The sequence below is a fragment of the Phycodurus eques genome, chromosome 4 (assembly GCF_024500275.1).
Source record: "Phycodurus eques isolate BA_2022a chromosome 4, UOR_Pequ_1.1, whole genome shotgun sequence".
Classification (NCBI taxonomy): domain Eukaryota; kingdom Metazoa; phylum Chordata; class Actinopteri; order Syngnathiformes; family Syngnathidae; genus Phycodurus; species Phycodurus eques.
In genome coordinates this window covers 15689540-15704555 of record NC_084528.1, presented here as the reverse complement: position 1 = coordinate 15704555, position 15016 = coordinate 15689540, and the positions used below count along the sequence as shown (strand labels likewise).

Below are 15016 nucleotides of genomic sequence, written 5' to 3'. Positions count from 1 at the left end.
ACTGAGTACATGTATTACGGAAACTATTAGAACATTTGAGGAATATATTTATATTATACATATACAGATTTTAAAATATATATTTTATACTTGGTCGGCATGGTGAACAACTGGTTAGCACAACTGCCTCACAGTTCTGAGGACTGGGGTTCAAATCCCGGCCTCGCCTGTGTGGAGTTTGCATGTTCTCCCTGTGCCTGCGTGGGTTTTCTCTGGGTACTCTGGTTTCCTCCCACATCCCAAAAACATGCATGGTAGGTTGAGTGAAGACTCTATAAATTGCCATAAGGTGTGAGTGCAAATGGTTGTTTGTTTCTATGTGCCCTGCGATTGGCTGGCGACCAGTTCAGGGTGTACCCGTCCCTCTCCCCCAAAGATAGCTCGGCTAGGCTCCAGCACGCCCACAACCCTAGTGAGGAGAAGCGGTGCAGACAGCCCCAAAACATCACTGCTCTTGAGGAGATATGCATGGAGGAATGGGCCAAAATACCAGCTAAATTTGTAACCTGGGCAGGTTGTAGCCAATTATGAAATTTTGACCACTGGCTCACAGAGCAACATCGAACACTATTGTGGACTGACTTATGTCCGGCAAAAATGGGAGCTCATTTCATAGTCGTCCCCTGTCAAATGTTCTACACAAATATTTCCTTCCTTAGGAACTCACATTTCACATTTATCACTTCATCATTGCATGTCTTCATACGTTCAACCTTTTTTTCTCATTTCTTATCAAAGGGGGAATCCAACCCCCCTTCTATTCTTAAAACTTACAAATTTAACAAATCTGTCCATTGGTTACCGCATACGGCTCCCGACCCCGGCAACACCGCGCAGCCGGCGGATGCAAATGTGAGAAAGCAGCCACTTCTTTGTCGGCTTGAAATTCAAGATGGCCCTGCGGTGAAGACGAACGGTAGCCACAATAACGAGCACTGTTCGTGCCCACAAATGTGGTGGATTTCCGGTGTTGTTTGTGTTCATCCGCGTGAGCGCCGCTTCCGTTGAGCAGGAACAAAAGAACACTTAAGAGACACAGGCTTTTGGGCTAATTCGGTTTATTGAGAAGTCTACATGTCATAACTGCTCTTTTTGGAGTCAGATCAGGAAAAACCCTGCCGGAAATTCTTGTTCACAAGCTTAAAAAGTCTCGGATCTGTGCTCGTACTCTCAAAGACCACCACTAGACTGGGCGGCTTTGAATGACAATGCGAAAAATGCTTCTCCTTTGAAACAACGCTGGTGTCGCTTCTGTCTATAAGCAGTGGCGGAGCTAGTCTTTTATCTTCGGGGTGGCCAAGGCTATTTCAGGGGGTCCACAGACTATGATTTGTTTATCAACCAATGAATTGCAATCAGAGTTTCTAAATGTTTAACTGTATATACTAAGCACACTGAAGATGAGGTTTGTGCGCATTAATTAAAGTTTATTAATGTTTTTAATGTTTTCAAAACAATGTACATACAAACACAGCTTCAACAACTGCAACCATTTTTCAATCAGAGTAACCCGCTCACAGTTATTCACTCACTCACACACACAGGTACTCACGCACACAAACACTCTGTCCACTCTTACCGTTGCCTGACTTGCTTCTCTTTAAAAAGAAGTTATATATCTTGTCCCCCTGTCTTTTAATTTCTCTACAGACCCTATTAAAAAAAAGGCCAGTTTTGTAACTTTTAGCATCACTTACAATTAAACAATTGTAACTTAGCAAATCCCCACTTCAAGCCTAAAAAATGTCAGGGGAAATAGACCACTGTATATGTAAGTTTCATATTCAAACATTCAGTTACTTAGTGGTTCCCAACTGCTTTTGCCTCAGGAGCCAAAATTTAACTTTGTCTAAAATGTCAGTTGTGACTTAATGACTTTCTTTAGCAACTAAAATTTATTTCACAAAAAAATGGACCAGTAATACAAAAGCCTTTATGCACAGTTGATATATATGAAACATGAACAAACATGACAAATGTGAAATAAAAAGACACACTTTTTATGAATAAAAAGGCAGACTTCTTGAATCAAATCAAACAAAACAAAATACTTAAATAAAAAGGCAGAATTCACCAGAATTACAGGTAGGCTACACCTATTTTAAACAAGGTAAATTGGCAAAACTGGTGAAATTTCAGAAATCAAACTCTGAAATATAAAGGTAGAATTAACTTGAATTACAGTATTTCTGCTTTTTAAACAAGTTCCACTTGTGAAGCTCATTAACAGCACTTTTGTGATGCCCTCAACTCCTGACGTTTTCTTTGAAAGCACTCCACTGGTTTGTCTTAAAAGTGTTTTTAGCTAGCTTGTTGTGCAGTACATTGTGCATGAAATAAGATGCTGCATCGAAGATTGGGGGGCACCATTAACACTTTTGACACTGTAGCGGTGTCAGTTTTAAAGCTTTTAAACAACCAAACATTTAGAGGCACAACAAAGGGCAAAACGTGAAGGATAATCCCCCCAGCCTCCTTCGCGTTATATTTCACTTAAGCCAACAGCGCATGAAACAGCTAGCTGTCCGATTGTCTCCTAGTTTCATTCCTCTAAAATCATTGGAGAAACACGTCAATATAAGCAGCAACCCGAATTAAATGTACACGTTAATGTGGAGTGGCTGTTGGAAGCTGACACTGGTCACGTGTAGACGCCATGAGATGTAACTTGTCCATGTGCCCGTGTTTGTGTGTGCCAGCGGGCGAGAGAGACTGGCACGCAGCACTGGCTGCTTGTTGAAAAACTGCATGTTTTCGTTTTTACCCCCCATGAGCTGTAACTTAATGTTAACTTTAGCTTGACACCCGTGGCTTGCTAGCAAAACGATCTCCTATCTGACCACAAAAGTGTTTTTAAACAGTGACTCATTAGGACAGCACCGTAAAACTTACTGTAGCATGACGTCGTAGATTGGCTCTGGGGCAAATCCTCTTCTTCTGTGGCGATTCTTCTTCTTCTCCTAATACATTTTGATTACAACTATTTGTGGTACACAGCGCCCACTACTGTACAGGAGGGACTTAGCAACCAAAAGGCGTCACTGAGTTCAAAATGCTCAATTGTATCTCCGTTCGACAAGACGCGCGGTGCCGTGATATGTCAATCATCTGGGGGTCCAATCAGATTTCAGGGGGGTCCAGCGCAACCCGGCCTACCCTCTGGCTCCGCCCATCTATAAGGTGTCTCTCTTTTTCATAAATGAACCGCATCCCTGCAGGTTTGTTTATGTGGTGCCAAAAAGTCGAGGGTTAAGTTAGGCCTCCCCCGCTGTACCAAATGGTAGTCGTTATCTTTGATATTACATCAATCCCATTTTATGTTTTAGCCAGAGGAAGGATTGTCCTCTAAAACAGTGTGGGAGACCTGCTAATGGTTCAAGACCCGACTTTTTAATTTAGCTTTTAACTAATATAATATTTGTAAATTATGTGTGCACACCCTACATGCCCACCGTGTTGTCGTCGCTTAGGGGTCTTAACTGTAGGTAAAACTACAGGAGTAAATTGGGCAATCTGCCAACATGCATTGGGCCAGTGTGGCAGATTAGGAGCTATTATCTCCTTCATGGCAGTACAACAAAAAACACAGCCCTCATTCCCCAGAGGCCAAAAAGCCTCTCGCTGTGATGCAACACCGGGCGGGGGCTGCATCCTGGTGGCCCGAGGCCGCGGCCTTTGCGCCGGTCCTGGTGCAGACGGCTCCCTGAGATGGTGTTTCTTCACCTTGGATGCTCTTTGAGTTTCAATTAAAAAATATATATAATATTTATGAAAAGCTCTTCAAAAAAACTTACTTGATTGATTGAAATAATTATATGGGGGGGAAAAAAGCAGCAGAAAGCAAGCTTAGACTTTTTTTTATTGTTATTATTATTTGTGTTCTTTGACTGACATTATGTGGAAGGGGTAAAAAAAGGACAAGACATAAAGCGAAGGTCAGCTAAAAAAGAAACTGACAGACAAAATCAAACACATCCCTGATAGTGAGGTGGTCTTGGACCCTCCTCCCTTCACCCAAGCCACTAAAACATATATAGAGGTACATTTCACAACTGGCATTGAGTCGCACGCACTCACTCCATTTGGACCAAGCACTAACGCTCTCCATTAAGACCAGTAGTAGTTCATGTAAATGCAATTCTAAACCAGCTCGGAATATTAACTATTCATGATTGTAATTTTATTGTTTTCTTGTCTGCATGAAGAGCGTGTCGGAGCACACCAGCATCTTATTCTCCCATTTGAGGTCCTGTAACCACTTAGTGCATTGCTCAATAGTTCCTGAGAAGAAGTGCAGAGAAAGAAAAAAAAAACTAAGGCAACTTCATCACGTTATATACAGTATATATTATAGTAGATTTCAATATGACTCTGTACTAAACAAGAGAAAAGACGTTCATAGTATTTCAACGTTAAAAAAAAAGTCTTAAATGGTCCCATGTGACTGAGTTGATGACTACTCAAGTAAGCAATATGTCGTTACAATTTGCCCCAACAGGAGGCGCCAGATTACAGACGCAAGTAGTGGGATCGAGACTGCTCGGAAGTTGGAAAAGGTCAATTTCACTGCAAAATACATTAAACACATGGCTGACAACCTTGATAAGGATTACAGGCACCATATCAATAACTATGCAGGTGGGAGGACTTTATTTTTACAAATTAATTTAGGTAGTTATTTCATTTATTCGTCTCCACATAATGGGATCACAGGGGTTACAATACGAGCAATGTTATCAGGGAGCGAGCAAATTTTGAAGCTTCATTTGAGCAATAGCGGTCATGAACTTTACAGTTATGACCTGTTTTTTTTTCCCTGATCGGGAAAAGTAAGGGCTATTCTATACTTGGGGAGAGGTGTGTATATTTTTTTTCAAGTGGTCGCCATACCCAGCCCCACTACAAATTAAGACACAGCATCTATTAGAGTGCCCCCGATTAGCGGAAATAGTGTAAATCTAATCTTTTAATTCACAATTGGGGCACATTGATTAGTTCTGAATTTGAGAGACTTTTGGTAGTGTGGGATGATAAATTTCTAACATCCCTGTTTCCAAGAAGGCAGCGTACTGAGTTAACAGGTGGTGTAGATGAGACAACTGAGAAAATTGAAGTCACTTGCAGGAATATAATGCAATGTAAATATATTGTCATGGGTGAGTCTCACTCTCTGAAAATGCTTCTTTTTTTTTTTCCCCTTAGGATGTGCGTTTCAAAAAACACAAATTTCAAGTAATGATGACCTGTGAGTAACCTGTTCGGTGGGAACCACTGGTGTATCCTGAGCTTTTTTGATTGAGCAGACAATGGACTCTACAGACTGTTCATGGCCTTCCTTTTACAGTACATAAATGTTTTCCTCAAGAGTCTTGAACCTCTTTAAGGGAGCATTTACATTTTGTTAAGTCCTTCCAAGAGCCATGATAAATGAATGAAAAAATATGACACAACAAATGCTTATTTTCATATACTATGAGAATTTGTGTTCAGATTATTTTTTTTTTGTTTAGTTTTTTTGTTTGTTTGGTTTTTTGTTGTTTTTTTTTTAAGAATGGCGGGCCAAATAAAAGGCTCTGGCAGGCCATATATGGCCCACATTCCGAAGGTTGCACAGAGTGGAATGTTTTTTTGCGCAGTACCTAACAGGGTTCACATGTGCAAGGAATGCATTGGTGGACCGCTAAAAAGGGATGTGGAGCCACATTCTCCCACATACAGATGAGATAAGACTGTTGACGAACCCTGGCTTTGATCTTGCATAAAAGCTGAAAAATAAATTAAAACAATAAATAAATAAATACAGAAGGAAGGGGTAAACGCTCTCATTCATCCCCTCACCTTTTTGTCTCTACTAGGGAAGCCAAATGGAAGACTGAACTCAACAGTCGTTTAAAGGGGGGGGGGGGGGGGGGGGGAACTGAGCAAGACTTGGTCTCTTTTGGGTCATTCAAACAGAAAATTCTCAAATATGGAAGCAGACTTGTTCAAAACAGTCAGAAGAAAGCTTGAAGGAGTTCTTGGAACCCAACATTGGCTACAATTCATTTTAGCTTTCTTTTTGAAGTTATCCAAAAAAAAAAAACAAAAAAAAAAAACTAAATCTTTGGTTCCAGCACCAAATCCAAGCAAAGACAGCTCCCGATCAAGTTGTACCGGGATGTGCAATACAATAACAATATGGAGAAAAAAAAATACATATATATCATATTCATCTTTCCTCCATTTTGTAGCACTAATTTCTTTTTGCAGAGGGAAAAGCATCCCGGTAACTTCAAATATGAACACACACACACACAAACAAAAAGACAACTTAAACCTAAAAAGAAAAAGAGCATAAAAGGGGAAACTAAATTAAATGCTATGAGCCAGTGGACAAAAAAATATTTAAAATTATTCAGCAAACCCGTTTTCCATTTTTTTGTTTTGTCTGTTTTTTTCGAAGTGCTCTCAACATGGAGCAGCAGGTCCTGCCACCTAGGTAATATTATATATATATATTTTTTAATGTGGATACAATACCACATACGACCACGCACGCATTCAAACATTCACTATTCTTCCTCCTCCTCCTCACCAATCTTCCCTTCCGCTTCCTGTGGCCAGCTGTGATGTTGCGAGTTGACTCCCCCCGAATCCTTGGGCTCGTCTTCCCTGCCCCCTCGCAGCTCCACGCCTCGCAGATAAAGGCTCTGGTAGTTGGCGAACCGGTGCGGGCTGAGCTGCGCCAGAGCCTGCAGGGCGAGCGAGCGCTCCCTATCGACATCTGCTTGGAACATCCCGCCTTCCAGCATGGTGGGCCGCAGATACGCAGAGGAGTGGGCCGGTGGGGGCTTGAGGGACATGATGGTCTCACCTCCGTCTATGTCCACTTCTTCTTGGTCGTCGTGGTCTCGTCTGGGCCGCCGTGTGCGCAGCTCCAGGCAGCTGTGTCCCTTACGGTGGCGCTGGAGGTGATCCTCCCGCGCGAAGGCCTTGTGGCAGAGCAGGCACTCGAAGGGCCGCGCGCCGCTGTGCAGGGATAAGTGGTTCTTCAGGTCGTATGAGTGCAGGAAGCGGGCTGGGCAGTGCGGACACGAGTAGGGCCGCTCGCCTGTGTGCCTCCTCATGTGGATCTTCAACTTGTCATTCCTAAATACAAAAACACATCAGCTGTGGGCAATCAAACCGTGCTTGGGCCAACATGACACCTTGGGGATCTATTTTTGTGACTGGCTTAAGTCCAGTGTGGTGCGTGGCACAACTGGGCAGAAGCGGGTTAGACACAGTCTTTACAATTTCGTGGACCAGCGCACCCAGGAGCATCTGTTGCGCTGACTTCTGCGCTGTTGTGGGCGTGAACACATCCAACTTGGATCCTATCATTCCCTTTAAATGTGGCGCACAAGTGGCGCACTAAGTTTGTTCAATAAACCGATTGAAAGTACACTGACAGCTGTATCTATCCTAGACCACCTGTGGAGCGATTACAAGTTGTTCTAACTCGCGGTGGTAGCCTACATTAATTTAGCTTACAATGTTTACTTTACTGTAGACGAGTATGTTTGTAAGCCAGCTCTGCTTTGCAGTACACACATGGCACTTTATCTTTTTACAGAGTTATGACTTTTTTTCAGACTCAGGACATTCTTTGACTTTCACACCTCCTTCTTCCTGGCTCGCACTTATTGCTACACAAGTCTGCAGTAACATTAGCCCAAAACGAAAAATCCCCAATTTAAAATTAGATATGTACAATTTAAAAAACCATGAAACAGTGAGACCGCAAAAAGTGAACCGCAATATGACGAGGGACAACTGTACTACAAACAATGAAATAACATTTATGCCAGCAATGTATAGTGACAGGCAGAACAATTACCATAATTTCTCGTGTATAATGCGCACCCATGTATAATGTGCACCCCCAAAGTTGACCTAAAAATTCTGGAAAACCCTTCTACCCATGTTCAATGCATTTTTACAATGATGATTTCTACCGATGTGATCAAAACATGAAGTATTATCTGTATTTTGTTAATTTTTTCAAATAATTATTCTGAAGTTAAACACTTTAATTGAACACACAATACTTTCTTTTTATTTACTTTCTCTTATTTTGAAATTCACAGCCCCACTTTTATTTAGTAAATGAGAAAACACACAGTTGTGCTCATATGTTTGATTACCCAGGCTGGATTTGTAAGATGTGTACAATTCTTTGAAGAAAACATGAAGGACCAGGCGAAACACATTTAAATTTATTTTAATGGGATTCAAATTAAACTGTCAAGCATTTCAGAAAAGCATTATCGATAGATCGATAGATAAAAAAACATGAACTGCAGTCCATGGAGCTATGTTGTGGGACCTTTTATCCGCTTGTTGCGCTGCTAAACTCTGGAAAAGGTTGCTTGCCCCACTAGTTTGAAAGAAGGCAAGGGCTGAAATCAACAACCGGCTTCCCTTTCATTAAAAATTTAATACTTTTAAATAATCTAAAATTGTAATAAATGCACCTGTAATCAGATTGTTTTTTTCTGTATCTGTACCAGGTTACAGTTAAATTGATTTGGTATAGTGATTACATAATGCTGGTTTCATGTATTCCATTACTTCCCAAGCCTGTGTACAGACATGCACTCTAGCTGTTAATTACTGCAAGGATTCTTCTCACCATTGAGTAATGATAACTGCCACTGCACCAAAGGGAAAAAAATAAAATAATTAAAAACATTAAAATAAAAAGGGTATGTTATTTGGTCATCATGCATGGGAACATTTTGTGTCATCATTAATGTGATCGCTTCTTTTCTCATTGAATTATTTTAATGACCACCACATTGCACTTCATAAGTGAATAGAGTGACTGGAAATAATCTAGAGGGGGGGGGAAATAAATAAAAAATTCATGGCACACACACACACATGCCCAATGTACTTTAATGTAATTAATGCAATTGTTTCTCTTGCCAGTTACTCATTTTAATTATTTAATTATTACAATTATTAATGATAACAAGCACCTTGCACAATACAAATAAAAACAATGCCGCCTTTTATAATGGAACACCTAAAAGGGCCAAAACCTGAATGTTGAAAGAGCAGTGTGAGTGCAGGCCAGCAGGGACACAGAAGAGCGATTGTGATTGTGGCAGTCCTGTGCTAAACAGGTGATCACTCCAGCGTATACCCTGTCTCTCAGTACGTCAGCTCGGATAGACTCCGGCTTGTGACGGTGAACAGGATCATTACAGAAAATGGATGTAGTTTTCTGGAAGTTTGCGTACCTGGTGAAGCGAACCCCGCAGGCGGAGCACTGGAAGGGCTTCTCTCCGGTGTGCGTCCTCATGTGTCGAGGCAGTTTTCCCGCCCCGTGGATGATCTTCTGACAGACGGGACACTGCTGAGGCATTTGCGACTTCCTCTTCCTGCCTACTCCCATCGCCGTCGTCGCAGGGGCTGCTGCCGCGCCTTCTCCTGGCTCGGGCACAGAGGAAGCGGTGGAGGTGCTTTCCATCAGCGTACCTTCGTTGCCAAAGCCCTCCATGTCATCTTCCTCGGACAGTTTGTCCTCTGGTGGAGCTGCTGGAGGTGGGGGGCGTTCGTGCATCCAATGGAGGTGTCCTCCGTTTAACGTGGGCCCCCTCTCTGGTACCCGGACCCCATTCTGCCTCCATCGCAAGTGGACCTCGTCTGGTTCAGGACTGGGGGGCTGGGCGGGGGTCAGCAAGCGCAAGCTCTCCGATAGAGGTGCGGGGTACGAGACGGGAGAAGCAGGCAGCGGGTTCAACAATGAATCGATGTGATGCGGCCCCACTTTTTTCATCTTCTTTCTGTCAGTTTTCCTTCGGGATCCATGCTCTTCTCCTGGCCGAACAGCAGAAGCGTGTTCGTCCCTCTGCTTCTCTTCCTCGTCCGGCTCCGCCTTCTCCCCCAGGATGTCCCTGCAGGCGTCCGCCACACACTGGATGCCCAGAAGCTGAGCCCCCCGCAGGACGTCCCTCATTCCAGAGCAGGGGATGGTCAGAGTGGCCGTATAGGCGAACTCTAGCAGGGCATCCAGGGCGTCGGGCGCAACGCAATCCAGCTGGCACACGCTGAAACCTCCGCCACCGCCGCCCTCGCCAAAGCTGCCTTCTTCTGACCCAAAGAGCCGTCGGAAGTAGAGACTGACGGCGGCCATGACGGAGCGGTGGGTCGGGTAGCGTGCCCCATGAGAGGTCAGAGTGAGATCGCATAGGAGCCCCGAACGCCTCTGGTCATTGAGGTGGGACAGCAGCTCGTTGCTGTGCTCCGGGAAGGGGATCCCAATCAGACCGTCCTCACCTGAAGACATCACCGCCTGGAAGACACACATTTATTAATTGCTGCAATACCCATGAAACACCACTTGGTGACAGTGTCGCTTAGCAAACACTTCCATTTCCATCACCCTTACTTGTCAGGGGGTTTCAAAGTAGTATTTATAATTCTTTTTTTTTTTTTTCTTGAATGTTATTACACATTTGTTACCTTCTCTACTGGTATGATAGTTGTGTTCGAGTTCTTAAAGGTTGTATCATGAGCCTGCAATGAATTCATTCACTTGACATCATTTCCTATGGGAGAATTAGCCTTTAAATTAGACTATCCATACATTTATGTATAGTGCTTGTCCTCATTAGGGTCACGGGTGAGCTGGACCCTATCCAAGCTGACTTTGAGTGAGGCAGGATACACTCTGGACTGGTCGGCAGTCAATCGCAGGGAACAAATTGACAAAAGTTCTAAAATTAATATTATTATTAATATACTTATTGTTCACTGGTACATAGCCCTAATTCTATAAAAATCTGGGAAACAGAACTAAGTGATCGTGTCGCTCTACGAATCACATTTCTGTTTCTTTGCTACTTTGGCGGCTCTACAAAACGTGAGTATTTTTAACCACACAAGCTGGAAATGACTTACTTTGGTGACCCGAAAGACAATATACTGGTTAACTTCTTTTTTTTACACTTGTAAAAGGTCAACAAACAAAAAAGAAAAACTAGAATGAAGTATTTTTATTATGATGACCGTTTGAGTCTAGATGAAAGTTTGTATATTCTCCCAGGTTTTTACAGTAACATGCATGTTAGGATAATTGAAACCTCGAACTGAATGTTAGTGTAAACGGTTGTCTGTCGGTCTGTGTGTGCCCTGTAGGTGGCTGGCGACTGCGCCACGGCCTATGCTGCCTCTTGCCCCAATGTCAAGTGAGGAAGGCTCGAGCTGTGAACTCATGAAGACAAAATGGACACCTCGTGGGAAATTCAGTGTCATGGAACAAATTATATCCATCCATCCATTTTCTGAGCCGCTTATCCTCACAAGGGTCGCGGGAGTGCTGGAGCCTATCTCAGCTATCAACGGGCAGGAGGCAGGGTACACCCTGAACTGGTTGCCAGCAGGGCACATAAACAAACAACCATTCGCACTCACATTCACACCTATGGGCAATTTAGAATCTTCAATCAACCTAGCGTGCATGTTTTTGGGATGTGGGAGGAAACCGGAGTACCCGGAGAAAACATGCAAACGCCACACAGACGGGCCTGGGAATCGAATCCCGGTCCTCAGAACTGTGAGGCAGATGCTCTAACCAGTCGTCCAAAGTGCCGCACTACAAATTATATATATATATATATATATATATATATATATATATATATATATATATATAGTTATATAATATATAGTTATATATATATAGTTATATAATATATAGTTATATATATATATATATATATATATATATATATATATAACTATATAGTTTATATATATAACTATATAGTTTTATATATATATATATATATATATATATATTGTTCCACTTCTGTGGGGTCTAGTGGTAGTTGGCAAGCAAGCTTAATGGTAAATTATCACCAACAACTGATATTGTCCTTCCAATGCAAGGGAACGAGTGTGAATGGATAGTGGCCGGATGTTGTGAAGCTTGCTGGTGCTATTTAATGGTGGGGGTCTGAAGCGCACTCCTATCTCAAATTTTGCTTTGCTTGTATTTTAAAAAGGTAAAAAATGGGCAGAGTGACCTTGTATCTATAAAAAAAAAAAAAAAAAAAGTCGTAAGTCTAGACACTTGTACTTTAAGGCACCAGTATACTTTAATGAACTCCTTTAACAGGGGCAAATCATTCAGTGCAGTTTGACCCAAATGCAAACATCTAGCACAATAACTAAGACACCAAGAGTGTCAATCAAAAACCGAGCAATATTATCCTTGTAATGCCTGAATTTTTGAAACTGTGGCCTTCCCTTTGTGGAGTTTGCACATTTCCCCCGCGCCTGTGTGGGTTTTCTACGGGTACTCTGTTTTCCTCCCATATTTCCAAAACAAGCATAGTTGGTTAATTGAATACTCTAAATTGCCCACAGGTGTGAATGTGAGTGTGAATGATTGTTTGTCTATATGTGCCCTGCAACTGACTGGTGACCAGTTCAGGGTGTACCCCACCTATAGTTATCTGAGTTCGGGACCAGAACGCCCACAAAACTAGTGAGGATAAGCGTTATGGAAAATGGATGGATGGATAGATTTTATGGGTGTACCTAAAAAAATGTCCGGTGTGCATATTTTCATATTAAGACACTGCACATCCGTTGTGTGAAAAGTGTAAAAAGATTAGTGTGAGTAAGGAGTATAAACATCCCAGATTCAACCTTAAATGTGACATGAAGGAATTGTCTCATGGTTGAAATCTGCTTTAGCATTTGTTTCCATATTACTTCACTGAGAAGTAGCAATGATGTGTGCCTCACTGGAGGCATGGAGATAAAAGTGGAGAGGGAAAACACAACAAGAAGACAATGGTGCCAACGGGAGAGCTGTAAAAGGGAATGATTGTTTGGGATGAGGCGGAACAGACACAGGATTATGCAATGGCGGTGCAGTGTGACCACAGGGCACTAGGTTAATTCCGTTTATAGCATTAGCCGTTTGATTAAAATACCCGAGGAAGAAGCGAGGGCCACACAGACCAGAAAAGAAAGATGCGCACTCACAGGAGGAAGTGGAAGTGTAGTGTGGGCGAGAGAATGAGGAAGATAAAAATTGCTACAAAACGGGGGCAGACCTACCCTCGCACGTGTCCTGTCAGTGGCGCTAATGTCTTCCTTTAGAATGCGGTGTTGCTTTTTTTTAATGTACAGCATACACTATTTGGATCAACACAAAACTTGATTTTATGTGGAAATCCATGTAGAAGTAGCTATACTAGTAATTAACAGTACAACCGTTTTCATTTTGCCATTACAACGCACAGTAAAACAAAACAAAAATTAAAACTATTTCAACAAGTGGCTATCAAATAATAAAATTACTGTTTAATTACTATTAAGAAAAAAAAACGGCTTGTTTTTAATTAACACTTGGGCCTACTACGCTACAGTTTATTTATACTAGGAGAGTAGGGATGCATTGTTTTTGCGATACCGACCAACCATGGTAACCTTGTTCAGAATCAGAATCAGAATCATCTTTATTTGCCAAGTATGTCCAAAAAACACACAAATAATTTGTCTCCGGTAGTTGGAGCCGCTCTAGTACGACAACAGACAGTTGTTGATGACGCCTTTGTCTCCATGTGAAAATGGCTTCAAGCACGTCCGACCACAGACCTGCCAGTACCATTTTTACCAGCTCCAACCTGGTTAAACAACGGTACGTCCACATCAAACAGTCACCCACTCAGCCTGCTTCCACTGCTGCTCGGGAACTACTGAGAGGAATGCTTAGCTAACTTACACCACCTAATCTATGGCTGGCTAGCTCTTGCGGCTAAACGCTTTCCTACCACAGCTCCTCTAAGTCACGCTAAGCTACACTTTGTTCTGACAAGTATCGTTATCACTAACGGAGGATGAGGAGTCGCTGCTTATGACACACCGAGCAAGAAGAGATAACAGGAGATGGAAAAGCCATGCTAACCACTAAGCTAACATGAAATGCAGAGCTGCGAAAGAACAGAATGAGTGATTAGGTGGTACAGTACACTTTTACCAGAAGTCTGGCTTGGTTACAGCAGAAAGTAACCAACTATGAAGACCAAATTAGCAGGTAAATTAAGTGTCTACAGCAAAAATAACACAACAGCGACACAATAGGCACACAAGACACGACTGAAAACCGGAAATTAATCAGTACGTTATCGCATAATTAAGCCAGGAGGAGGAGCCTTTCATGTCAAAAGCATATTAATATAAAGTATATTTAAATCAGCAATGTTTTGTTTGTTTTTGCGGTGGTAAGACGCTTGAAAACCTCTGTGATCAGGTAAAGTTGATAGTAAGTCCATGCCTTAATATGCAAACTTCACAAGAAGGCTGTAGCGAAAATTTGATCCCCAAACATCAGAAATCTGAGGCCACTAGCTCACTATACTGACTGGATCATTTGTATTATTTCCTATTAGACACTGTATAATCCAATTTGTTCCCTTCGGTACCAAGAACCAACTCCCTCTTCCCGCGTCACCCTGTCCACATTCTACCTGCTCAGCACTCTATTTCCCACATCTGACCGGACCTGATTTTCCACAAACAACCCAACCTGCACACACCCGCACCCACCAGCCCGCCACTTGTTGCTTCCCTCCCATAGCAACCAGCAGCCCCCTGGCCATCCAGTAAGAGCGTTCCCACGACGCCGTGCACAACTACACTACAGCCACCAGACTAACCTGCTCCAAAACACACCCAGCTAAGCACGCACACACCAGCGTGTACGCACATATACCTAAGCACATATTGCGTGCCAGCCTGTGGTCCCATCCCATCCCCCCCACCCCTACCCCAGCCACCGCTCCTTGTGCCCCCACCCACCATTGTTAGATTGAACCTGTTATGTGACAACCTTAACTGCAATCTATTTAAAACTGGGGAAGGTGAACTCCACCCAATCGAAAATAAGTCAAGCCAATTAAATGTTTGACAAGAGCTTGCTAAATTCATGCTAAGGTCCCACAAGCAGTGGGATATTAATAGACTTTACACC

The 15016-nt window shown here is 42.6% G+C and overlaps 1 protein-coding gene across 5 annotated transcripts in view; it reads right to left on the bottom strand.

The window, feature by feature from the left end:
- Window positions 1–15016, bottom strand: part of LOC133401345 (zinc finger and BTB domain-containing protein 7B-like) — a 56571-nt gene that overhangs the window by 19612 nt on the left and 21943 nt on the right. For 3 of the 5 annotated variants that reach the window (XM_061674234.1, XM_061674235.1, XM_061674233.1), the window contains exons 2-4: window positions 9267–10321; window positions 6575–7128; window positions 971–4281 (exon numbers count right to left, since the gene is read on the bottom strand). In XM_061674234.1, the coding sequence (XP_061530218.1) occupies window positions 4181–4281; window positions 6575–7128; window positions 9267–10315 (1704 nt within the window). In that variant the 5' untranslated portion in view covers window positions 10316–10321 and the 3' untranslated portion in view covers window positions 971–4180. Of the gene's footprint in view, window positions 1–970; window positions 4282–6574; window positions 7129–9266; window positions 10322–15016 lie in introns of those variants that run through there. The other 2 variants (XR_009768410.1, XR_009768411.1) reach the window with 1 other exon arrangement.